At 42.4% G+C, this 27,258-nt stretch overlaps 1 protein-coding gene and 1 non-coding gene across 2 annotated transcripts in view; both read right to left on the reverse strand.

Annotated features, from left to right (window-relative positions):
* Positions 1-4,192: 4,192 nt before the first annotated feature.
* On the reverse strand, positions 4,193-4,274 carry Trnal-aag. Its single transcript has one exon. It is a non-coding gene; the product is annotated as a tRNA-Leu (tRNA).
* Positions 4,275-4,411: 137 nt separating this feature from the next.
* Positions 4,412-27,258, reverse strand: part of LOC108095421 (protein slit) — a 55,508-nt gene continuing 32,661 nt past the window's right edge. Inside the window, 2 exon segments of the mRNA XM_017196526.2 lie at positions 4,412-8,519; positions 19,417-19,635. Of these exon segments, the coding sequence (XP_017052015.1) occupies positions 6,075-8,381 (2,307 nt within the window). The 5' untranslated portion in view covers positions 8,382-8,519; positions 19,417-19,635 and the 3' untranslated portion in view covers positions 4,412-6,074.

Here is a 27,258-nt window from a genome sequence, read left to right on the forward strand (position 1 = left end):
ACTTAATCCTTTTGTAAGTTTGTATAATATAAAATAATTGTTTCAGCGTAAAAAAAAATTAATGTGGTTATATCTCTGACACGTGCAGCACTCCTGCGGACTTAGTTCTGCACGTCTGATGTAACCCACTACAGGACTTTTTCCACCCACCAATATATTTCGCTGCCCCACGTGTTAATTGTGGCAACTGCTCTGCTGTGACTTCTGTCCATTCAACTTGGCCACTTGTACGTGGATCCAGCGGAAAAACTGCAAAAGAAAACTCGGAAATAAAATATGACTGACCCGCGCACATGGGACAGCGCACACATAAACTTCGGATGGCTGGGGGATAAGTATTTTCGGGAGAGCGTTTAGTGCTCGATGCGCTATAAACTTGTGGATTTAACTAGCTGGCCAAAAAGAAAACAAGGCGAAGGGACCTTTAAGCGATTTTTTCCTTTGTTCTTAGTTTAAAAAATGTTTAAAAAAATACGTTTTTGGAATTAAGTAGAATTTAAGAGCATCGGACTATTATTAAATTTTTTTAAAGAATATTAATTGTAAAATTTTTCTTCACATATTAAACTTTTAAATCTTTGTATTAAGTTTCTATACTTGCAATGAGTTGGGTAAAAAATGCATAATTTGTGAGAATCAACCGACAAACTTTGTGTCCACTTTGTCATCGTCTTCTAATCTCTTTTTTATGCTTTCGCAACACCGGTGTCAGTGTTTAATTAGCGCTGCTATTTCTGCGGATCATCCCTTCCACTTGAAGGACACTTGTCAGCACCTTCCTGGCAGACTCCTCTTCGCCGGTCAGTCGCAGTGACCCGCGGTCGTTGCCCCATTTTCGAGCGCGGCTTAACCGATTCCCCGCTAAAAAATTAAAAAGCGAAAAAAAAGGGAAACCAGATGGGAGGCAGCAAGTCCAAAACCGAAACCATTCCCGACAGGAGGCTGCTCCACTTGAGCTGCGCTTTTCAATTTTGTTCGCCGACTCTTTTATGACGGTGATGAGGATGGACTGACCACCGGCTGCTCTGCGGCTAGTTGGGTTCGCACTACTTGAAATGAAACCGCAACTTAATAATTTTTGCTTCTGCGGCAATTAAAAATTTTTACCTTATTTGCTCCAGTTTTTCCAGCGTTTTTATGTTTGGGCTTTTGGTTGAGAAGGAGGTAAACCGGAGGAGAGATCCCTGGACTTGTTATCTGTTTCAGTCGTTGCCTCAGTGCAACATTTTGTGCATGGTCATTTACTTTTCGCCCTCAGCCGCTTCTGTCCGCCAAGTTGCGATGTTACTAATTAAAAACGCAAATGGGTTTATGATGTTGCAGAAGTTGCGGTTGCCGCGGGGGGTGGGGGAATATTATTTTTTACTGCTGTCGCTGCAAAATTGTAACATGACAAAAAAGCTGAAAAGAAGTTATAAAGAAAAGCATAAAAGGAGCGTGGCATTAAAACAAATTTTGCTCTCTTTTTTTCGGGACAAATACAAAACAAGTCCTGCTGGGCTCCCTGGGTTTTTCCAGCTTTTCCCCCTTGCGGTTGCTTGCGGCGGCTGCTCCCTTTGTTGGGTTTTCCGGCCCAGCTCCCCCTTCCCGCCGGGAAAGTCCTGGACCTTCCCCGACTTTATCGCCATCCATCTCGGTGGTCGCCTTGTCGGGAAAGGCGGAGGACTTTCACGCTTTTCACATTTCTCTGGCATGTTTTGTGTTTTATTAGCGTGAAAATTTTTCAAAGGTGTCAGCACTTTTTACGTTTTTGTTTTGGTCGTTTTTGGTTTTCATTTGTTTTTCGCCTGTTTTAAGCATTTCCAAGAAGTGTTTGGCTTCTTTTTTAACACTTTGCGAATTTTATATTTGTCTCAGCAAATAAGACGTTAAGTGCCACCGAAAATGGGAAACCTTTTTCCAGGAAATTGTCAAGGAAGGCAAAACAGCTTAATTTCAGTTTCTAATATAATAGCTTTGAATATGTAATACATTATTTGGGGTAACTCTTTCATTAATCCCCGGCAAAAAGGGAATACTGTTAGCCGTTAGTTTCTCATTAAAGATTCTTCCGTCGGCCAATTCCCTTAATGGCCAGCAGCCCTAAGCCCCAAGGCCAAAAACCAAACCCGAGCGAACCGAGCTGACCGGAAATCCCCAACAGGATGGGACGCCCCCCAGGCCACGCCCCCTGGCTGCCATTGTGTAATATCCGTTGACTATTATTCTAATTCATGCTGAAAATTAAAAAGCTGCCTATGAGCCCTTGACCAACCCGAATCCCCTTGCCAACTTGTTTTTGTGCCTGTTCAGCGAAAATTTCATGCAAAATAAAACCCAAAAAAAGGAAGAACCAAACCGAAAACGCCTTTTTGAATAGACGATGGCATTATGTTGTTTTTGGGTTGCTTTTGCCATCCTTTCCCGTTTTTGTATTCAAAATAAAGCGACCGCATCAACGAAATATGAAATAGCACAAAAATAATATTCAGTCTGTGCATGGAAATATGAAAAAAATTAACATATAAATTAGCAAAGCAGACAAAATGTTGGAGAGACGGTTTTCAGGGAGCGACTCCTTTTGTTTTGAAAACAATTTTCGTGGCATAAATTTACGGCTGTCAATTAAATATATTTTGTAATTCTTCTTAGCTGAATGGGGAGGAGAATATGATGGAAGAAAAAACTTTAATTAAATGTGATACAATGTTTGAAACAATACAATTAAAAGAAAAGAGCACTAATGCTTAATATTTTACCAACAAGACTTTTTTGTTTTGAAATTAAATCAACCTTATTACATTTATATACAATATCAAATCTTTTTAATCGACGAAGTCCTTGTTTTCAATATCTCAAAGATGTTTTCTGTTCTAAATAATTTATTAACCTTAACAAAAGCCATTAAACTTTAATCTTCGTGCACCTTAATTTTAAAGCGATAACCGCACATCCTTGGCAACTTTCTGGCTTCCTGTTGTCCTTAACTCGGCATCCACATATTTACGGCCGCAACAATGTGCGCCTTGTGAACAATTTATAACTTTTGCGCTTTTGCCTAATAAGTTGGCATGTTGTGGCCAATAAGTTGCGGCAACAGCAGCGGACATGCAGCGGAACTCGTTTCGAAACTAAATTACAAGTATAGCACAGCAACAACAGCCGCCGGCAGCGGGAAAGATGCCCCATCCCGCCACCCACCGCCCACTTTCCCCCACTTTTCGTCCTTGCACACCGATGCACTCTTCTTGCCAACAAGTTTGGCGTATTGTTGTTGTTGCCTTAACTACTGTTAATTCTTCTAATTGTGTGTACGTTGTTTGCGTGCGCTAATGTCGCATATGCACAAGCAGCAGCAACACCAGCCGAAGGCATCCTGCCGCAGGAGGGGCATGCAAATGTGCAACTGTTTATGCCAGAACGAATTCTGGTTCTCCCGCAGGAACATCTAAGGATGGCTGCGTGAGCGAAGCCACAAAATGTGTACAGCATCCTTAAAATAACTATTTTTAAAACTAGGAAAACATAAATAAATTAAAATTCAATTTTCAAAAACAAAAACGGAAAAAACAATAAACTTAAACATGATTAATATCTAAACTAAAACCAAATTATTAAAAAAAGTTGGTAGGTACGATTCTTTTTTAGATTTTCTTTTCCAGTGTTTTTACAATTTCTTAAAAATTTTTTGAATTATTGTGTACTAGTTAATTATTAAATAAATTGTGTTCGTGTCACGGGTGCAGCTTCACTAGTTCGCTTGAGATTTTTGCGGAGTGTGCCACACTCGCTTGACAGCTTTCATGACATCAGCGGGTTGGGGTAAAAGGGGGTGGCAAATGGGACGGGGGGCTGTGGGGCCAGGGTGACCCGGTCGCTTATTAGCGCAAAACGCTGCACGTTGCAAGCGTGTATTGCGGCATGTGTGCGTGAGCCCGTGTTTTTGTTATTGTTAAATGTAATTAAATTATGCAGATGAGTACCAGCCGTGCACTCCCTGCGCAGCTCCAACTCTGTCTGTCTGTCGCTGGCGCATTAACTAAACTGCCATCGCAAAGTGTTTTTGGGTATTTGCATTTGACACCGACAAACAGTTGCAGGGTGCACTAGTTTTCCAAAGTGCTGGCAACCGAAAATGGTTGGCAGATTGGTGAACAAGCTGAAAATGTTAGAAACATAGAAGGAAAAAATATAAAAAAATATAAATACCAATTGGCAGCGGTGGGATTCGAACCCACGCCTCCGAGGAGACTGGTGCCTTAAACCAGCGCCTTAGACCGCTCGGCCACGCTACCCCTTGTGTTCATTCAGAAAAATTCTAATGCAAAGGCTTCAAGCAAAAAAGTGATTAGCTCACCCAGATAACAAATTAATCTGCAAATAAAATTAAAACATTTTTAGCTCAGTCCCCATAAAGAATAACATCGCCAGATTTATTGTTAAGTTTGTTCTTTATTTGATTTTATTCTCTAGTTCTTGAACACTGTTGAATTTTCAATTTTCTTCGCATTTGCTTTTATCCATTACATTGAGAGAAATCCTTGCATGACATCTTGCTTGACTTTTGGTTTTAATGATACGCTGATCCACAAAATTTCATTTGTTTTGGACTACACTCTATTTTTTGTTTATACTTTTATACCATTTCTCTGGCTCGTTTGTTTAACTATGCTTGTCCCTTGTAATTTGCTTAAACTGTAGTTCGAATTGATTTAATTTATTCATAGTTGTCTTGTCGTATAACTAGATGAAAGATCTGCTTCGTTATGAAATATGAATATGAAATTTTCGTTTGAATAAGTTTTCAATTATATATGGTAATCTTTGTTTTCGTTTATTTGTAGGTTACTTTTAACTCCCTTGTATTGGTTTTGCAATTTGTTCCATTAAATTGTTAAATATGTACAATCGATCTGAATGATGTCGACTCGTTGCAGTGAAAAGTGAAAAGAGAAAATCAAATAAAATGCTGAAATAAAAGTCTCCGCCGAGGCTGGAAAATTGAAAAGTAAAAAGGGAAATGAAAAGAGGTAAAATGTATGTTTTTTTCGAGCATAGTTACTTTTTTTTATTTACACGTATAATGCGTATATATAGTTTACTTTGTATTTGTTTATGTTGCATAAATTGCTTATTTATATTTGTGAATGCGGCATAGATTCTACATGTATATTGCGGAGTTTTCAATAGTTTCTGCTTTTCCATTTTACACTTTGTAAACAGTTTCTTTGTTTATTATTCCGATGAGTAGTTTATTCTTTACTGAGTCTATTAACTATAAAAATCTGTTGTGTTCTATTTTAGTTTTGCATATTTATTTTCACTTTGTTTAGGGCTTTCGTTTATTTTTGGAATATTTTTGTGATAGCTTTAGGCTAAATACATACATAGTTTTAATGACTGGTGCTTCAGCGAGTAGCTTATTTATTATTATTTTATAAAGTAAAATTAGATTTTCGCTTAATTTTTTTTTTGTATTCTTTTGAAGTTTTATCGATTAATAAGAAGCTTCTAATTATGTACATTAACTGAAATGCTTTCGAGCATAACTTAATAGTTAAGATCACTGTATGCAAATGAAATGGCTTTTGCAGCGGGTTGGCTAGTAACTTGGCCAACCCATTCTGCCTGCCAAATTGTGCGCAAGATTTTCTTATATACACCTGCGTTTTACCTGCGCTTTTCCCGGTCGACAACCTCACGAACTAAATCCTAATTTATACAAAATGCTTTCGCTTGAATACACGTAACGTAGGAATATACAACTAGATTATGAATATTCAGGTTTGCCACGGTTTTCGTTTTCGGTAAGAGTTTAGGGGGCTTATTTTAATATCAAATTCTTTAAGCTGATGAACTGCTTCTGGTGCTTAATGTCAAGTTAATTATATATCAAAATTCGATTCGAAGTGGAATTTACCCACCCGGTAACTCTTTTCGAAAGCGAAAACCGAAACAGTCCCGATTAAATTAGATCGATCGCCAGCTCCTTAACTTCCTTCTCAACCCTTGTAAAAGTAATGCAGCTCGATATCCGGATCCGGCCTCGATTTTATGATGGTGCGGCCCAGAGTGCCGCACGTCTTGGCCGGATATCAGTGGTACCGCCTCAGACTCCCGTTGTTGTTGCCCACTGCGACGACTCCACCGCCACCATGATGGTTGTTGTTCGATAGAGTGGACACATTGTTGTTGTTGTTGTTGAAGGATCTGCGTCCGGTGGTGTTGCCGTGGATCAGGGCCATGCCCACTCCGTTCCTCAGGGGGAGGGCGGGTGGTGGTGGAGTGGGCGTGGGACTTGGTGGCAAGTCGTGATCCAAGGGTAGGGAGTAGTGGGAATTATTGTGGATATATCCCGGTTCCGACATCGCATCGCACGGCTTGGCATAGACACCACCGTAGTGGTGGTTGTGTCCCTGGCTCTGGTTGTGGTTGAAGTGGTCCTGGGTGAGTCGGATACCGTTGGCAAGTGGCTGGCTGTAGTGCGAGAGGGTGCTCTCCTGCACCACCGGCGGTCGGTGGCGCGGCAGCGAGGCGGCGTTCAGTGGCTTGCCACCGTTGCAGGTGAGCATCCGCATGTCCTGCTGTGAGTGGTGCATCTTGGAGGTTGGTGGTTGCTGCTGATTTTGAGGGTGCTGTCCGTTGTTGGTCATGTAGTGGATGTGGCTGAGCTGGGCGAAGGAGTTGGAGGCCTGGTCGACGGCACTGGGCACCTGGAGCTGCTGCACTGCACCGCTGGCGGTGCTGGCACCACCACCCCGACCCCGCAGCTGAGGCGGGGGTGGTGCTTCTAGCTATAGCTCGGTGACCGGAATCGGCCGACTGCTGCCGCCCATATAGGGATAGCCCCCGGCAGCCGGATGAACTCCACCGCATCCTGGCGGCGGTCTGGCCATGTACTCCTCGTCGGAGAAGGTCTTCTGGTACTCCCGCTCCTTCCTGCCCAGCGCCGAGTGTCCCTTCAGCATCTCCCTCATCCTTCGACGGCAGGTGTACAGAACCAAAGCCAAAGTGGTAATCAGAGCGGCACAGGCCACCACGAGGATGCCGATAATCGCCTGCTTGCTGGCCGCTCCACGGGCGCAGCCCAAGAGGGGTTCGGCCAACTGGGCCAGGGGCAAGTCCCTGAGGGTCGTCGGGTAGGCACACACCACCTGGGCGAACTGGCCACTGGCATTCCGGCTGACCAGGAGATGGTGCAGCCACAGCAGCCGGCAGTCGCACTCGAACGGATTCTCGGAGAGATCGAGGGTCTGCAGATCGGCCCAGGGCACCAGACCCTCGTCCAGGCTGCTCAACTGATTGGCCTTCAGCACCACCGTGCTGAGATGGGGTAATCCACCCAAGGCGATGGCGGGCAGCTCACTCAACTGCTTGTTGCTGGACAGATTCAGGTGCTCCAGATTCGAGTTCCCGCTGAAGGCGCCGCTCTCCACGCGCCTCAATCTCTGCGCTCCGGTCAGCTCCAGGTGCCTCAGCTCGCGGAGACCTGCGAAGGCTCCCGAGGAGATCACCTCGAAGTCGTTCTGGCCAATGTTCAGCTGCTCCAGCCTTCCCAGTTTCTGGAAGGCAGCAGTGGGTATCGCAGGCAGGCGATTATCCGACAGATCCAAGTATCGCAGGGCCTCCAAACCTTTGAGAGCTTCTCCAGAGATGTTGTGCAGGCCAGCTCCACGAAGATCCAAACGTGTCAACCCCTTGAGATCCTGGAAGGCTCCACCGGGAATGGTCATGAAGGAGTTGGTGCCCAGGTAGAGTTCCGCCAGGGAAGGCAACGCCTGGAAGGTTATTTCCCCCGGCACAGTGGTCAGGGTGTTGTCATCCAGGTAGAGAACCCTCAGGTTAACTAAACCATCCAAGGCATGCGGATCGATGTGGCTGATGCGGTTCTGGCCAAGATTCAGCTCGGCCAGCTTGCCCATGGGCGAAAAGGTGCGGTACTCCAGCTCGGCAATCAGGTTGCCCCGCAGATTCAAAACACTTATGGTGGACAGACCCTGGAAGGTCCTGTTGGACACCTGGCCAATCTTGTTGTGGTCCAGGTGCAGCTCCTGCAATTTGGCGTGGTACGCGAACGATCGCTCTGGTATGGTAACCATGTCGTTGAAGGACAGGTCCAGGAAGGTGAGCTGTGCGTAGAACTGCATGGAGGAGTCGATGGTCTTCAGCTTGTTGTTCTTGATCACCAGTCGCTGGATGGCCGGGTTCAATGCGATGGGCAGGACGTCCAGGGTTCCCTCGCCGCAATTGACCATCAGGGTGTCGTCGTCGCACTCGCAGCCATTCGGGCAGTTGGCCAGTCCCCGGGCCACTTGCATCGTGGCCAGAAAGACCAGGCAGAGGCTTAAAGCCTGGCCAAGATGGGGGGCCAACGACATGGTAATTGGCCGTCGTCTGCTCATTACACGCTCGCTGTCTTCTGGCTTTTGCCTCGCCACTCGCTGCTTCTCGTTTCTGGTCTCCTTTTCCACTACTAACCACGTTAACTACGTTCTGGCCAAGTTCGCCAATGGCTTTCCAGTCCAGACTCCGGCATTCGCCTGCAAACAGAAGCAAAAGGGAAAAGGTGCGGGGTTAGGTTGGCGTTGCTTTAAATTGATTTTCCATTAGAGTTCAAAATTGCTTGGCTTTTGGATTTCCATTGGATTTGGCAGCTGCAGAGCAATCGCATTGCCCCCGTCGAGAGTTAATCGGTAGTTTTCTGGATTACTCTGTACTTCTAAAATTCCCCCTCATTCCTTTCGAAAAAAAAAAAAAGAAGCAGTTGCCTCCATTCGACTGTCGGGCAGTAAACAAATGAAGACAATTTAAATGGCCACGGCCTGGACATTAGGAACGGAATTAGCGGATGGCTAAAAGCAAATGGAAGTTGTTGCAAGTTTCACTTTAACAGTTTGCCCGTCAGTCTGTTTCAGACTTAATGGCTTGCCAGCCAGTTGGCTCGAATCGGAACTCTAGGGTTGGGTTATCGATTAGACGGCAAAGGACGGTTGCCGATTGGCCTTGTGCAAGCTATTTCAGAAATCTGTGTTTTGTGGTTCTCTAAATGTTACTGTTGTAAGTTCTAGTTACATTTTACTGTGATGTAGAAAAAAATAAAAAACCCATTACAAGCATTGTATTATATTTCTAGAAAGCAGGGGAAGCTCTTTAATTATATGTTTAGGTATAGAATTCTGGCCTTCACTGGCAGATCCTTTAAAAACAAAGTCCCTGAAACGTTTTCAAAGTCGGCACACATGTCAGACAAAGGGGCCAACCCCAGCAACCCTTTGTGTCAACTGGCAGGTCCCCAAAGTCAGACCCTGGCCCCAAAACTGAACCCCTGTTTGAGGCCAACCCCCCCTATAGATACCGCTCCCCAATGGAAACCCGTACAGGCCAAAGATATGCCGCATAGTTGGGGCCGAACTTAAAAAACAACTTGCACTTTGTTTGCTTTGGGGACATTTATCAGTTTCGGAGGCTGAGGGGATGGAGGATGGAGGCTGGGATCTGGGGACGACTGGCAAAACAAAACTTAATTTAGCGCGGCAACTGCGAGAAGTTCAAGGATGGGGCCCAGAAAAAGGATATCGGCACTGGGCTCCCCAAACGGGCCATAAAATAAATAAAACAAAAGCGAAATTCTTTTTTCCTTTGTTGTTTTTTTTTCGAAGGGAGAGAGAAGGGAAAATGGGGGTAACAAAAGACAAAGGGATGTATCATCCCCCTTTTCATATTTTTCAACTTTACGCAGTGTGGGCGTGGCTGGGCCCCAAAGGCGCTATGAAAATAATCATAGATGTGGGTCAAAACTTCAGAGCGGCAGAGAGCTGTCTTCGTTCTGAAAATTCCGAGAAAAAAAGGATATAACTTGCGTCCTCTGAACGGGGCAACTCTCGCTTTTTATTATGTAAATATCACATAAACACCCGGGAGCCGCCATCATATGAAACAAGGCCGCAAAAAATGGCACTCATGGAGGGTCCTTCCTGACTTTATCCCGACTCCTCGTCATTATCATGCATATGCCATAAAGCAACTTGTTGAGACTGGGACTCCGCCTCGAAGAACAAACAACCGACAACATTTTCGGGCGAATAAAAACAAAACTGTGGAAGTTTTCCTTTGTGCGCAAGCACAGCTGCTTGGAATGCATATGGGAGATGAGATGGGAAATGGCAGGATGGGTTGGCTAAAATCATATTTAAATTGCTAAAATCCTGTTAAATGGCCAACGCGATACCGCAGGCCTGGTTTTCAATGAGCTCGCAGCCACGACCTGTCGAGAAGTTCACAAGTTATCAGTTGGCTTAGGTTTATTTTTCAGGTTCAGGTTTATTTTTCTGGCACCGAAGGCGGTGAGCTGGGATGGAAAATGGGGAGTGAAAAGTTTAAGCGAGCTCTTTCTCATTTTACAGAAAAATAGATGGCTCGTAAAGCACAAAAAGATGGGTTTTTATGGCTGCTTCTTGTAGGCATTTTATTTTATCTTGCCAAACCATTAAGCTTACAAAGCGGTTTTTAAATAATTATATTTTTTTTTCTTGTTGGAGAAAACATTTTTTCTCAATAAATATCGCGAGTGAGTTTTGTTGTTCAAATTGAATTATTAATAGGCTTGGGATGTTTTTTATAAAAACAAAGAACAATTTTTTCTATGAAACTATTCTTTTGATTAAAAGCAATGGGTCAACTTCCCCCAGGGCTTAGCTATTCAAATTGTCACCAACACAAAAGTTTCGCTCTTCCCCTTTTGGGCCTTTCAATCCCCGTCCATTGAAAGTATGCTCTTAATATTTTATGGTCTGGCGCTGAGATTTTATTTGGTAGCCTTTTTGGACATTTTTATTTGGTTTGCTGCTGTTGCTGAACTCATTTATTAGTTCCGCTCGTGTCCAACTTGCACTTTCTGACCCTCTCGGTCGCTCTCCCCTTCTCCTGACTATATCTTTTCGACCATTGTTGCAAAATGTTTGCCTGAGGGTTAAACTCTTTACAGTGGAAAAAATGTAATTGTGCACGAATGTCATACAATGAGAGTTTTCAAGGTAATTTAATTAATTTTTTGTACTGGAAAGTTAGTTTAGCTTGAAGTGAACATTCATATGTATCGAAATATAATTTCACAAACCTTTCCAATAGATGAAACATAAAGATTGCACAACTTCCCATCAATATTTAGCATTAAAGAGCTTAGAGGAATACTATTGAATCTAAAAATAGTAATGGTTTTTCCTTGTGTGGCTGGTGAGTCCAACAGCCTTGTGGCCATGGCCCAAAAAAAGGGGGCGGGGCAGTTAGGGGGGCGGTGGGTGGACAAACCTCTTTTTATTGTATCTGTCTGGTGCCGTTTTCTGTTCCGTCTTTTGTCGGTTTTTGGTCCCCGGATTTTGGTTTTGCTCTTGCCTTGGTCCAACGCTATGACTTCCGCTTCACTGCCCCGCCCACAACTCGACCGCCCCCTTTTAACACTTTCTGTTGTTGCTTTTTGTTTAGTCTAGAGATCTTTTTTTCCGTTTTGAAAATTTGCCAGCACACAACACAGGAAAAAAAAAGAAATCATTTGCCACAACTTTTCAGTTGCAGTTGGTGGAAATTGCTAAATAAATGCATGTTTCTGATTTAACGGCAGTGGAGGAGGGGAAATGGGAAATGGAAAATGGTGAGGGGTGGGGCATGTTGGCAAGTACAGTTGTGCCCGTGGCAACCTCACTGTTTCCCCCTTTTATCTGCGGCGGGCAAAAAGTTTGACGGTGCTTAAAAATAGCATCGGAATCGACTGGTCCATAATGGTTTCCAGGTTTCAGTTGGCCTGGCCCAGTTTACTTGCCTCGTTTTTTATTTACCGCGGCCAACAAAAAAACTTCCTCAACTCGAGCCATCAACGTCGGCAATAAACTTCAACTTTTGCCTGTTTGCCAAATGTTTAATATTTCAAAGTAACGCCAGCCAATATCCTAAAACCTTAAACCGAAAAACCCCCCAAAGACCCCTTTTCCCCACCTCCCCCCTTTTCCCCCTTTCCCCTCGGGCGTTATTTATATGACAATTTCGCTTGAGCGCGCGCTAAAATATCGCCGGCAATATTTTATGCTCAATGCCTTGGCTCATGTTTTGCCAACAGGCCCCCAAATCCTGCCACGCCCCTTCCCCTTTTCGCCGCCCCTCCTCTGTATGCTATGATAAACTTGGCAAATTTATCCTGCTTTGTGCCATACGTCTTTTGGCACAGTTTCCGCTCAAGACGTGTACCCCGAAAGCCCTGTATATTTGCACTATTTGCACAGTTTACAGTTTCAGTTTTTTAGCTGCGACTTGTTCGACTTGCAGATACTTTTTGTTTTGCAACTGCAAGATACTTTTTCCTGCCGACGCGGCCAGACCAAATATTTGCCATCGCACGGAGACAAAACAAAGACATGACAGCACCACGCACAGGCAGCTCCAAATTGGGAGCGTTATTCGGGGCAGCACCACCTCAGAACCACGGTGAAACGAACCACCTAAGCACCACCCCCACTAAACCACCCATCTACTTTACGAATTTGAAGGCTGCAACTGAAGCTGAAGGCTGTGTGCCAGTGAAAGTCGCCGCGGCAACAGCCAGTCGTCTGTGAAATAGAAAACGAAACAATAGATGGGTGGTTCCCGTATTGCGACTGAGTGGGTGAGTGGTTGAGTGGGTGAATGGGTGGGTGGGACGGCCAACGGCTTCCAGAGAGTGGCCGCCAGGGGGCGCTTGGCAATTGCGCATCGTCACACATGTTACTTCAATTTTCAGTAATGGTAATCGGGCACAAGTATGCCCAATCCCCTTCCAACTCCCCATTCCCCATTCCCCACTCCACATCCACCAGCAATCGAATCCAATTGAATCGGGCCTGGGCTTGGATTTCGATTCGGAATTTGGCGCACGAATTGAACGCTTTCTGGTTGCCTCCATCTGCAGCTGATTTGTGTTTATGAACCGCAAAAGCTACATGGATATGGAGTCGGTGCGGTGCGATTGGAAAGTGGCACTGTAATCAGGGCGGGAAAGCTAATTTCCGAGGGATTCGGGCAAGTGGGAATTCAAAATCACTTTCAAATAGCGAAAAGAACTTGCTGCGGGGGAAGAAAACATTAAAGAGGTGACCTCAATCCGGTCTATTATACTTCAATTACGACAAACCCCAAGATATGTAAGAGAATCATTGGTCAGTTTTTGATTTTTAAGGTTCACATACCATAAGTACATATTTCCTCAGGAGCATTATTACCCAATAGATATTCCCCGATATCATGTAGATTTCTCAAAAATTCCTGAGGTAATTCCACACCTAAAAGGAATTCCCCCACTTAGCGTTCCAAATGATATCCATTGCAAAGTTCAACATCCCGAAATGAGCGGTTAAAGAGGCGCCCCAGTGAGCTGGCTCATTTGTTGGCTCTGTATTTTCTCGGTGGCGAAAGGAAGGAAAGTCCCTCACCGGTAATCTCCGCCATCCGCCAAGAAAAAGCCACCAAAACAACAGGAGCAATGCGGTGCTTCGGATTCAAAAAGTATTTTATGGCTCCCTTGAACATTGAGACTAGGCGACGGCGACAGCAATGGAGACCGCGAGGCTCGAGGACACGGAGCATTCGGAGGATACGGAAGATAGGGAGGATGATGATGAAGAGGATGATGTCGACGACAAGCCAAGAATTTGGCAAAGTTGGAACTACGACGATGCTTTTATGGCATAATTCCTAGCACCTCCTCCGCCTTCCCCTCCATCTGTTTGTTTTTACAGCCCCGGCCAAAAAGTTGGCCCAAAGAGGCGGCAAGGGCGAGAACGAGAATTGGCAGTGCAAGAATGTAAAGAGTAATACCCAAAGCAGTCATAAAGTAAACCAAATATTTTACATATAAACGACCGCAAGCCGACGACGACGGCGAGGAGGTTTTTTCCTCGGCCCCAGACGACGTCGCCATTTTAGCCATAATTTTCTAGCCATCTCTTTGCCGTGGCTTTTCCATTGGCTTTCTGCCCAGAAGGCGGCGACCGCCGAAAGTAGGTAAAAAAGTTTCGCCCATCGACCTTGCCATCCAGAAATGCGCCCGCCCTTTTAGCACTTCCGCGTCTGGAAGTTTAAAGCCAAGACAAAGTTATGTGTGGCAGACAATAAATCCCGAGCTATTGATCCTTGCTATATGTCTTAAACAAATTTATACGGCAAGCGGAAAACTAACCCATATATCCCAGACTTATTCACGGATCTGCAGCTGAGTGGGGTGTGGCTTTTTTTGATAAACGCGCATATGGCGCCATTACAGCATGTCGAACATAAACTTCCCCAGCGACTGCAGATGGCGAGGCCCTCGAAGGGGGGATTCGGTTCCTGGGTTCCGGACTCGGGCTGTGGACCATTTAGCGACGAGGGCTTTAAAATTAAGGCGCGATAGTGGAGATTTTACTACAAACATGGCTTAGGCAAGTTGAGACATAAATTCTATGAACACAGAACGAAAATGGGCTGAGAGGAGGTGGCAGATTGGGGAGGAGACTCACTAAAGTTGCCAGAAAATTGTGCGTTTAAAAAAGTAGAAAGGGAGGAAAATAGAAAAAGAGGTAAGTTCAAGTTTGGGTAGTCAGAAGGAAGAAAGCTGATACATTTTCAATATGGAATTTAATAAAGTGGGTAGAGTTACATTTAAAGGAACGAGAAAAATTAAAGAAAAGCTAGATAGTTTAAAAGTATTTAGTAATAACTTGCATAAATAATATTTGCGTTAGATTTTAATTATTTTAAATAAATTTTTTATAATAGTTATTTGAGCCTCTGCAATTTTATTTATGTGTCCAGAAACCTAAGAGTATAAGGATTCCAAGAAAGCTTCTCAAACTCAATTTTTCCAATGATTGAAAGCGCAATATATTTGCTTAGACTAAAACTTCTAAAGGTAAGTTAAAGGATCTCATTCCGTTTCCTCCATTATAACCAGAATTTTCCTTTTGACTTTGTTTGCTAAGGTCTTAAGACCTAAAGTGAGCCTCGTAACTCTAGACCCTACATCCTTTTGGTCGAACTCTCATTTCAAGTGCCGAAAAGTTTGCCGAGCTCTAAGCCAAAGCAAATTAAATTGCCATTGCCCAAGCAAATGATTTTTTCTGCTGCTGCCGCTTTTGCCTCTTTTCTTCTTTGGATGGGATAAAGTTAGCCAACTTTCGCCATCATTTCTGGTGCCGCTTATCGACAAAAGTCAGCAAACAGATCGGATTTGTATTTAAATTAAGCATTAAATAGTAAAAAGGTAAAGGGCGCTAAATGAAAACGAGCCAACTTGGTAGGGTCTCCAAAATCTTTGCACTTAAAAAAATATCGTAAGTTATACAACTTTTTAGAATTTAAGAATAAATCCGAAAAAATGAGAACTAGTTTCAATTTTATTTACCTCAACTTTACTTTTATTTATCTAAATTTGTTGAAAAGGAAAATCTTTACTTGTTATTATAGTTCCAAATTTAACTGTTCTGTTCAAATAGTATATATTTTTTTTTAAGCCTTGGAAATTTAAAATTGTTTTGTGTATAGGATTTGGAGCAACGAAGTGGAGGGACAGCTTTAGCGCCTTACAACGGCATTTGCTGACAGGCATTAGGAGGACTCGACGCTACAATGCCTCCCCCGCTCATCCCCATTGTTGCTGACTCAACAAGGAGATGGGCTTTGGATGGAGGTGGTGCCACCGGGTGGTGGGTTGTGGGTGGTGGGTAGTGCATACCTGCAACTGGACTTAGTGGCCTGGACAGCAGCGCTTCCGCTTCCATGTCGTGGGCCATAAATCTTTCGCAAAATCGCGGCTAGGCGCAAAGTGCACCGCAAAATGGTGAAAATTGCACGGCAAGGATGTAACAAAAAGGGAAAGGAAGTGCAGGAAAGACAGGGACAGCCAGAGAATGAGAGCGAGACAAGGATCTAAGCGGGCAGCTTACACTGCTCCACTCGGTTTGGGGTTAACTGGCGCTCAGTTTCGCTCGGGTTTAGTTGGCTGTGCGTAAATTTAGTGCCCTGGAAATTTAGTTTCACAGTTGCGGTGATTTACTTGGCCGGCGCTGTACAGTGGGGCAATGGTGTTGGTTATATAAATAAATATTTTTAACTCCTCAAAAGGCTATGTTGTTCTTTTAATAAGAAATCTACACAAGGGAATATAGCTAGTTTACGTTTTCTGATCCTAATAAGAGTAATAGTTCTCGGATCTTTATTCAGATTTATTTCACTTATAAAATTTTAAATCCATTACAATGGTTTCTCATCCCACGGTGCATTTAAAATGTTCCATATTGTTTGCATTTGCTTTTAAATTTCCACGCTCAACTTTGTACGGTGAGGTACAAAAAGTATAAAATAAGTCTGAACTTTTTGCCTACTGCCCTCTGCAGCTGCAGCTGCCTCACTTCTTGCCCCACCGGCGTTGCGTTCCCCGCTGAATTTAACATGAGGCAAGGCCGTTGGGGCGGGGGTCTCGGTGGGCGGAAAAGCGGAGGGCAGCGTCACATGTGTGCAGAGTTCTACGTGGCAGAAAACGATGGTGAAGGGGGTGGAAAGGGAAAAGGGGCAGCGTGGTTTTTTGCTTTAAGCAGCGCCATTGTTTATGCTCCGAACTCAAACCAAGTGGGAACGAGAAAGAGATAAATCAACTGAGAAAAAAATGGATATAACTTAGAGGTAAAAAAAAAATATATTAAAAATACATACATTAAATTGTATTTAGTAGCTCTCAAATGCATTAAGTTCGATTTCTATGCTTGACATGGTACAACAACTAATTTTTACAACAATGTGATTTCAAACTGGATAGCTCTTTTCTTTAAGTGCAAGGACGGCCAGAGCTAACCAGACTCATTTAAAGAGAGACCCCGAGACAAGAGTTAAGTGCGATGGCGAAATTTATGCGAAGAATGCAGCAGCAATATGTGCATCGGCAACGGCAACAGCAGCGGCTGCAACATTGCAACACGGCAGCAACATCAAGTGAACCACATGGTCGGCAAGCATTTTTCTTCGTCCTGTTTGTTTTTGGCCTCCCGTGCTGCTTGCCACTACCCAAAAAAGGACCAACAAGGGAGCAGGACGATATTTTTCCTCATTTTTTCCTGGCCGTTGAATAATGTTTAACGTGTGTATGTGTGTGTGTGGGGGTGTGTGTGTGTTGGAGACAGGAAAAGTATTTGCGAGTGAAAAGTCTGCAGTTGCCTGTGTGATGTGTGAATAAGTAAGCTTTGTAAGAAGTTTTTCATTTCCCGCTTTTTCCTCTTTGTCTGCCGCTCATCTCTCATTCGCCACCCTTCTCGGCAATTTTTCAGTTTCTCCATTGTTCCAAAAGGAAAAGTGTGAGCGGGGGCTCGGCGGCTAGGAATACGGAAACTTAATAAGATTTTAATTGAAGCGCAAGAATTTAATTAATTTAATTATGAATACATAAGCCGAAGACGGCCAGAGGAATGATATATGTGTGAGGAGAAGTCGCAGAACGCAAAAAATGTTGGCCGCCAAGGAATGCAATAAAGTAGCAGATTTGATTAAATCATTTAAGATTTTCGAGACAACTCGAAAGGGTGGATTTGTAAAAGAACATTTTGAAAGATGAACTTAAGAACAGAACAGCAGGTATAAAGAATTTTCATTAAAAAACCAATACAATACTTTGGACTATATACTACTATATATCATGTGTACGTAAATACGCCATTATTGCTTATCGCATTTAAAGTACTATCGGTATTGTAAACACTTCGCTTAAAAGTCACGTTCTGAAACTGTTTTGTCAGCTAAATTTTCTGCGCGAGCGTTTCAGGCGCTGTTTTAAACGCATGGCTCAGTATATTTTTTTGGCGCGTTTCAGGTTTCCATGGAAAAAAATTAATGAACTTCCGCATTCTGAATGGACTGAACGAGTGCATTGGCCTCGGCCAAAGAATTGCGTGACAATTATGTTGCACATGCCAGGGTGTCTACTGTTGTCTAGTTAGAGCAGCAAACGCGTCATTCCCTGACTTAATTAAAACCAGACTTTTTGCCGGACGGAGAGTCATTAATTTAATTACTGCTTTCAATTAAATGCGAACGAGAGTCGTCCTCAAAGGCAGCTTTAGCTGCATAAATCAATTGATTTGGCTCGCATGTCTTTGGATATCAGCGTCATTGAGCTTGATTCATTCATTTGAACACTTGTACATCTGTTCGCCCATGTTCGTTTATCAATTATTGCTTTTCGGAAGGGGAAAATCAACAGCGTTTTACCCAGCACAGTTGACCGACTTTGAGTTATTGTTGCTGTGCGCAGCTTGTTTTGTTTGATTTTCATTAAGTCTTGCCCCTTTTGCAGTTTTCAGATCGCGTCGCAAGTTGCCAGTTGCAAGTTGCTGCTGGCAGTTGCTAGTTGCCAGTTGCCGGTTGCTGTTGCAATTACTTGCGTCATTAAACCGGCGACCATTCAGCCCCGAGTTCTTGAGTTCGGGCTCAAGTTCTCCCCGGGTCATTCCCCTGATCCCTTGGGTGATTTATATTACTTTGCCAAGTTTTCAGAGTCGCCAAAGATTTTCAATTGAGTTGCCCGCCCTGTTTTGCCAACATTAACAACTTGCAATTAGTGTGCATATGTTGTTGCTATTGCCGACCCAAAGTTGTTCTGGTTAACCCCAAAAAGGCACGTAAGTTTCGAAGTCAAAGTCTGTATGGTTGGGAAAAACTTGGAAAAGTTGTGTTTGATTGCTTTGAAAAATAAAATGCAATACAGAGGATTGGGTTTCTATACACTGAATAACTTTAATAAGCTGCCTTTAAGAAGACCAATTAAAGAGTTAAATTTAGAAACAAATTTCCAAAGTCTATTTAATTTAACAGAATTTTAGCAATTTTAAATAAAATCATATCTTGAACCAATGTATTCATAATTAATGAAAACTTTTCTATTTATATAATATTAAATTGATTTTGTCTCTTTTAATACCATTTTAAATCAACAGAATGAGTAAACGAGTATGTTCTACTTATTTAATTCCATTTAAAATCAACAGAATGAGTAAACGAGTCTGATTTACTTTTTGTATCATATTAATTCAATCGGCTTAATTTATAAGCCCCTTTAACATAACAAATCCTAACCGTAATCCTCAAATTTCAATGCAGTAGCAAAAAACCAAACTGAATCCGAAACCCGCAAAGAAAACAAAAACGCACTGGCGACAAAAACCGCGTGAATGCAAAATCGTCACAGAGCGCGATTTAAACCGCAGTGCGACAGCATAGACGTAGATTGCAATTGGAAATGGAATGGGGACAAAGAGACTGAGGATTGACAGGGAGCTGTCCCCATTTAATTGTTGTATTTAGCAGAAAATGAAATGAAATAAGTGACAACATCAATGCGAATTAAAATTATTGTCAATGGTGCTGTAATGCAATCAGTTTCGATTTGATTACCTTTAATTGACTTTTCAGCACTGTTGAACCAGCGACAGCGACGTCGGCAGAGGCAGCAAAAATGCTGTCAGCGTCATCAGCATTTAACACTTTTTGCCGCTGCTCATTAACAATTCAAACTGTGTGCTTTTGACCCACTCCGCCTAGTGGCTTAATTTATTTTATTAAATTCAATTCCAATGCCGGAACTTGCTGTCAAACATATTGTTGATGGAGGGCCTGCAACGAAAATAATGTGCAAAAAACCATAAATTATTTAATCCAGCTGCAGCAGCATCGTAAATTTTTAATAATATTGCAAAGAGGTTTGCATGTCGGCAATTTATGATTTGCTTAAAATATTCATTTAAATGTATTCCAAGTGGAATCCCTCTGGAAACAGCCTGTTTTTATAATATCCATATTTTTTCACAGATTTATTTTCGCTCACATTGGTGGCAATTTTCTTTTTTAATTTGAATTTTAATTATTTATTTATGTTAATGCCTTAATGGTTCCATTGAACGATGATACTCATTTTCCATATTTCCCAAAACACTTGATTCCACTTTGTATCATGCATTAATTCGATTTTTTCTTGTAATCCAATCCGACTTCACCTCCCATCCGATTTAGCCTAGATAAACTCTAGATAATTATTTGATATTCAATTACTCAAAAGGCAATTTTTCATTTGAATAGGTTCGACCTGGCGTAAAAAAGATTTTAACAAATTGTTCGGGCTTAATTAATGAATCGTTTGCTGTGCAATTTCGCTGTGCAACTGAAATATTTCCGCAATTTAATATGCTGGAAAAGAAGCCTCTGAGGTGAAGCAGCATAAAGCAAATTTTCGGTCTGAGCCGCAGCAGAAAAATATACTCGTATATCTGAAAATGTGGAAAAGCGTAAAAGGAAAAATGCAAAGTGCCGAGCCTCGCCTATTGCCACTGGGAACTGTCCCTTGTCTGCGGCCCCGGAATTCCCCCGACTCCCGACTCCCGATCCTTTTCTCCTGGTTCGGGCTGTGTCCCTTGTCTTTTGGGCTGCTGCTGGCCCCATACATGGCAAGTGTTGTAAGTATGTGCTTAAATACGCATTTATTCATACAAATATGGCCAGAAGGCGTCTGCGGCAACCGCAGAAAGCATCGGCTTTAGCAGCATGAGTAGCAGCAGTTGGAGTAGCAGCCGGCAAAACAATAAAAGCAACTTGCGAATGCTTGGCTTAAACTCTCAGTCGAATATCGTATTTCCTATGGTTGATATATACTTTTATATTTGATTCATAATTTCATGTTTTAGATTTTCATGATAGAAATAATGGAATATAAGATAAGTGTTTAAATTTAAACTTTACTATCGGAAATAAATTAGTTGTAATATAATATAAGAATTAATTCGTTTTTAATGTCATTTCTTTTGTGGAATGAGACCAAAATCTGATGGAATTATTATTTGAAATAATGCTTTATATCTAAATTAAAAAACATATATTTTCCTTAATTTAAGTATCCTTCATTTGGAATACCCTTTGCTACCCTGTGGTCACTCGGAATGGCAAAACGCAGAGCGAACGAATTTCCATGTCGTCGTCGTTGTCGTTGTCGTGGTTGTTGCTCGTTAGTTGCGCATCTGATTTGCCCGCCGAGGCAAGAGCCATGGGTGGGTAAGGAGGCGAAGGGGGAGGGTGGGTTACTGGGGGAGGTAGTGGGGGGCCACAGGATGCGGACCCAACGCCGGACCCCTGGATGGCAGCCCCCGGGCGCCTTGGCCACGCGAACATGGCGCAAATGTGACAAATATGGTCATGAAGTGTGCAAGTGACAAGTCCAACATACTTACAAATTTTCATGAGGACCCACAAAACCCGCTGGCTGAGGGCAAGAGCGGAATTCCTCTGCGTTTTCAAATATATGTTAATGATGCCGAAGGAGGGGAAGGTGGCGGGGGTGGGGCAGAAAATGGGAAGGGGGCTGGGGGAGCACAATGATTTCCAGTTTTTCTCCTCGGCATTTTCCCTGTTTAGTTGGCCAAACGTATTTCCTGTCTTCCCGCCGGTTACCCAACACCTCTTCAACTGTTTTTATTTTAACGATTTTCGCCCGTTTCTTTTGCAGCCTTTTGTTCGGCAAATAAAAAACTGATTTGAATATGTGCAAACTAATGCCGCTGTTGATGAGCTGGCGCTTTTTTTCGCCAGCTCGCTCCGCAAATTAAATTTCAATTTCAATTTTCAACGGAAGCGGTTTGAACAGGGATTTCTTTCTTTCATTCTTCGGGTCTAATGTGATTTAGATAGCTTTGGGGTTTTAATTGGCAAACCCCAGCACAAGAAAAAGAAAACGATGTTTCTTGAGTGGAGGAAATGTTGCTGTAAAGCTCGTTTTCCATTGATTGTGGGAAATTTTTGGAAATGGTATCTCATTATTGGGATACATTTTACATTACAGTTGCAGTTATTAAAAATGTATTCCACATGTTACCTTGCTTAAGAAAAATCCTTCAATAAATTCACGGGCTAATATCTTTATTCCAATCTGTTCTCTTTTCCCACAATGATTAATCGATTGACTTGTCGCAATCCTATATAATCCCAGCAGGAAATGCGTGTCTCAGTTCCAAACGAGAACATCTTTAAAGGGTAAGAATAAACGGCAAGAGAATCAGTCATCTCTCGCTGCATCCTCATGGCTTATATGTCCATTTTCCAGCCTCGGACAGGAAATGACATCGAGCTGACTGAGCAAACAAGAAATCAAACAACTTGCGAGGCAGCAAAAACAAGGAGCAACACCAGCCAAGATTTCCAGGCATGGTCAACAGCAATCAACGTTGCATGCCACATGCAACGGGCTCCTAAAAATCAGACGGCGAAGTTTTCCGTTCCGAAAACTCATTTAAAATGGGTATACGCATCGAAAAGATGGGGGGTTTTAAAGTACTTTCCTACACAGAGAATAAATTAGCATGTTTAATTTTATTGATTTTTTCCTCAGCTGCTCAAAAAAAATTTTTTTTTGTTATGTTTCAAAGGAAACTAAAAGGAAAATAACTTTTCGAATAAGAATATTGATTATTATTAGCTTTAGATGGCTATCTTCCAGATTTTCTTCCCTTTTTTTTTTAATTTGAGTTTGATTTTTCTTAAGAAAATCCATAAGTATAAGCAAGCATTAAATTTTCCATGTGTACCCACGCACTTAGTGTGTCTCCCTCTCGTTGAAACTCTAAACAACAAAATCCGTCACGAAAATTACATAATTACCTGCAATAAATTGTAATTACGGACTTTGGTAACATTTTGCTTAGATAAACGCTTTTTCATGTCGCTGTCTGGGGGCTCTGTTTGCTTTTGTTTTGGTCTCTTTTTCCTTTTCCATTTCGGTTTCATTTTGCTTCAGACCGGCGACATTGACTTTGCTTCGTCCGCTGGCATAAATTAGACTAAGCAATTACAACAAACCGACAGACAGACAGACAGACTGAGGTGACAATGTCAAGGGGGGCGGAACCGAGAGGGGAGATTGGGGACTGCACGTTTTTGGATCCACAAAATAGCTCAGTACATGTTATCCAACGGCCCCAGGCACTAAAGTCATTTATACCGATTTGTGGGTGGTCAGAGATTCGGTAAGCGGCAAGGACAAGGGAAATCATGCCCAGAGGAGCAGCAAGTGGAATAAATCTGTGTAAATTTATAATTTAATTTCCACGGGAGTGGTGTCCTCGAAGTCGGCGCTCAGACAGTACTAAACCCCATTTGATCTGGATAAAATCAAGGCATCTCAGCATCAAAGTTTTACCCAGCCCCAAATGAATCATGCATTGGATCGAATGCCAAATTATAGCACTATGCCACAAGAGTGGCTGAGGAAAATATACATTTGACAAATTGAGTTGAAATCGATAAATAATAATTGAGGCGTGCAGAGTGTGCAGAGGCCAGAAATCCGAAAACCGAAAACCGAAAACGACCGTAGATTGAAGATATACGATGGGGGACGACGAAAGCGAGGTAGACACTATGTCTCGGGTTACCCATAAAAGCAATTTCAATAAATAAACAAATTGGGTCAATGCAATCGACAACGCACAGAGAGAGAAACACAGGCACACAAATTCTGCAACGAAAACTAGCTGCAAAACTGTTTGTGACCGACCAGATTTGCTTATTTTGGGCCTCATTAGAGTGACCCACTGAGCCACCCACCCACTTTGCTCCATTTATTATGAACATAAAGGCGGAGCGGAAAAAAAAAGCCATTTGGTCAGCTATTTCGAAGGAATTATGCATCCAAAAAATGTTGACCGTAAACTAGTTTTTGGCTCTTTTGGTCAGCTGCACATTAAAGTTGTTTGGGGCTCCAGATTTGCATAATTTAACAAAAACATGCAGACGAAAAATGTCGAGTAATTAACTTTGAACCATATAAATCTACGCTTAACATTTCCTACACAACAATCTATTTCATTGGGAGCTCACAAACCAATTCACGAACGAAATTATAAATGCAAAATCAATGGAAAATAAATGCGCATAACGTTTAGCGTAATTACGGATCGGCAGCCAATGCAAATCCTCCAAATGTATCTGTTTAAGCATGCATCTATCTATACTATATAAATTTCAACTGAGGAATGTGTTTTCCTTGATAAGCTGGCGAAGTGAATTTTATAAAAATTTATGGCTAAGGTTAATTGGGTGCTGATGTCTGTGCGTTCAACAAGACCGAAGCGATGACATAATGATCTGTCTTTATATATAGACACACATTTTAATCTGTTTTCATTTCTGGTTTCACCTATCGCAGATTCCCCAGAAATCATGCATATTCTTTGGGATCCCAAAGTGTGCTGTCGTTTAACAATGATTAATTTTGGCCTTAAACTTTTGTTCAGGTGACAAAAAACAATGAAAATTTGCATGCTGCTTTAGTCAAAATTCGCATAAAATCCGCTTTGCATATTTTAAACTGGTCAGAGATGGAAAAAAGATGATAATTTGTTACCGGATTTATTTAAGATATATTAATGGATATAAAATTATTAAAAATTTGTTGAAATTTATTTTCTTTAAGTACCTATATTCCTTTACGTAGTGTTTTATAATCCAACGCTGGTTAGCTATTTAATATTTTTAAGTAAGATCTTTAACTTTTAGGACTCCAGAATGGTGCTCGATATTTTTGCAAGTCATATGTGATTTAGGCTAATTATACCCCCTATTATTGCTAAGCCCCAAATGAGTTGGGCTTATCAGCGGATTTTCATTTCCTCTGAGCCTAAGTTTTTTGTCTGATATAATCTTCCGCTTCGTTAATGTCCGCAGCCTGGCATGGCATAACTTTTATTTGCAGGCCATTAAACATTTAGGACCACGCCCCTTAATGTCACTAAAAGCGCTGTTTGCCCGTCCAAGGGAGCTTTGCATAAATCGATCTGAGGTCTGAGCCTGTCTCCGGCTATTTACTTATTTATCACAATGACCCAGCCCTATTCCCAGACCATTTTCCCTTCCTTCAAGAAGACCACACACAGCGTAATAGTTCCCGAGTTCGTCTTTTCAGGCTTTGTGTTTTCTTATTTTTTTTTTTATTTTTTTTTTTGCGGTCCTCAGGCTGGTCCTCCATTATGCCTCTGTTTGCCTTGATAATGTTTCCAGGGGGGAAATGGCGAACTCCTCAAGTTGGTCAAGACATCGCTGCCTTTTTGTCATTTCAGTTGTGTTTACTAAGCGGAAACACGAAAAAATAAATATATGGCGGCGTGGTAGTGGGTATTTATATATATTTACACACCTCCCCCATATTCACTAAAAGAAGGCCTAGTTCTGACTTTCGACTCCTGACTGCCGACTGCCGACTTCCCACTGCTCCTAAGCAAATAATTTATTTATGGGCTTGTTTACTTGTTCCGGCTCGGGATCTGCGTCGGCTTCTTTTGTCATGTTTGCCAAGGGCTTAGTAGGTGGCAGTTCTCGAATTCGCTTTATAAATAAGAAATCAATTGATTTTATTTACAACTCTTAAGGCGCTTAGCCATTCCGGCTTTGCTTTTCGGAAATTGAACCACTCTATGATAAAGCGAAGTCGGATCTACATAAATATTGTTTCAGCGAGCCAATAAACACAACGCTGCTCTTTCGCTTTAATAAAATGTTTACTTTCGTTTCTGCTGCATTTGCAATCGCAGTTGCCATTCGAACAACCCAATATCGGCTGGTTGAAAATGTTTATGCCGGCTTTCTGGGAAGTGTTGAAAATTTATCTGCCGGGCTATGCAAATTTTTCCGCTTTTATTTTCCACGTTTAGGTTGGCTGCAGCTCGGGCTTTGCACCACCACCACAGAAAGGGTGAAAAACAGCAGCCGAGCAGCCGAGTTTTCCATTAGCAAATGCAACCACAAAAGCTCGGCAGTACGTATATAGTATCTCTGCCCTGCCCTTTATCTCCATATCTCCACATCTCGACTGCTCTCGGAATCTCTCGCTCTACTAATTCCGAACCAATAATTTGCACTTAACTGCCAGAGTTCTGGCTTTTCTGGTCCCCCCCACCTCCAGCTTTCAGTTACTTTCATACAAAATTCCCTTTCATAAAACATTTTTTTTCTTTTTTGTCTGCTTTTGGCCTGTTCCGCTGACAAATTCTGGCAGAAAGTTTGTGTTCGAGGGCTTAGCTTTATGTGCTTGACTCGGGAGCCAGTTGAATGCATTCGATGGATGCGGAAAGCCAGCTGATGGAAGTCTATCGGGCAGAGAGCGCGAATCGAAGCCAAAGTTCGGGCTTCTTTATATTTACATTTCCCACTGATGGGCCAGGAAGAGCGAACACAGCTAGGATTTCCGTGGCCATGGCTAACGGCTCTGCCATCCATCGGCCATCCTGCCCTATTTTTGCCCCAACACCACACACAAGTTATTATTTACTCTGACAATAGTGGAGTGTTCGGGGAACAGGAAGGATGTATAGTGGAGCTCCTCCAGCTCCAGTTTGCCACTCAATTGACGCTCGATGCAGACTGATGCCCTTCCTCCTCCCCCCGAATTTCCCCTGGGCTGTTGTCGGCCTGCCAAGTGTTGTCGTGTTGACTTGGCTCCCCAAACTGACTTCACTTCACTCCACTCCACATTCTCGCTCCTTTTCGTGTGGCCCATGCTTTTCCATTTTAGTTTTCCACTTGATAGTTCTCCCAAGCCCAGAGGGCTGTTCTAAGTTGCTTTTATGTATAATTTCAACTTCCAGAGGACAAACATCTTGGGAATCGGACATCAATAAGTCAAGAGATCAAATTATTTCAACAAGATAAAAAAAAAACTGTTTTAAATTAAAAACTCTAAAATTGTTTTTCCTTTTATTTAGTTAGGATGATCTCAAATTTTAACCCTTATTAAGTAAATTAATTTGAGGTTTTCTCTCTTCAACTATTTTCAAAAGGTTAATTACCATTTTACCATGTTTTTAATATTTCAGATTAAACAGTTTTTTTTTTTTTGTGTACCTAAAACCTCGTACTTCAATCATTCTCAACTTCTCAATTCCCCCAACTTTTTGCACTGGTGTTCCCTAGAACTTGGCTCTGTTTATTTTTTTAAGGACACTCCCCCATTTCGGGTTTAAATAATGGTTACTTTTTGATTTCAACCCATAATTCAAAGCCAAACGGCAGAAATCGAAGTTGGGGTGGGCAAACGTATCTGGCCATCCGGAGAATCGGAGCCAACAAAGTGCTTTCCAAGGCCGGAGGGAAGTTGTATCTGCTAGTTGCTCGAGCTATCTGTATCTGTCGGTTTCGTTCGCTCCATCGAGTGGCGCTACGTTGACCATTTTTGGGTGGCCCCACCAACGTTGAAGTTGAAGC

The sequence above is a fragment of the Drosophila ficusphila genome, unplaced genomic scaffold, assembly GCF_018152265.1.
Source record: "Drosophila ficusphila isolate 14025-0441.05 unplaced genomic scaffold, ASM1815226v1 contig_286, whole genome shotgun sequence".
NCBI classification, from domain to species: Eukaryota; Metazoa; Arthropoda; class Insecta; order Diptera; family Drosophilidae; genus Drosophila; species Drosophila ficusphila.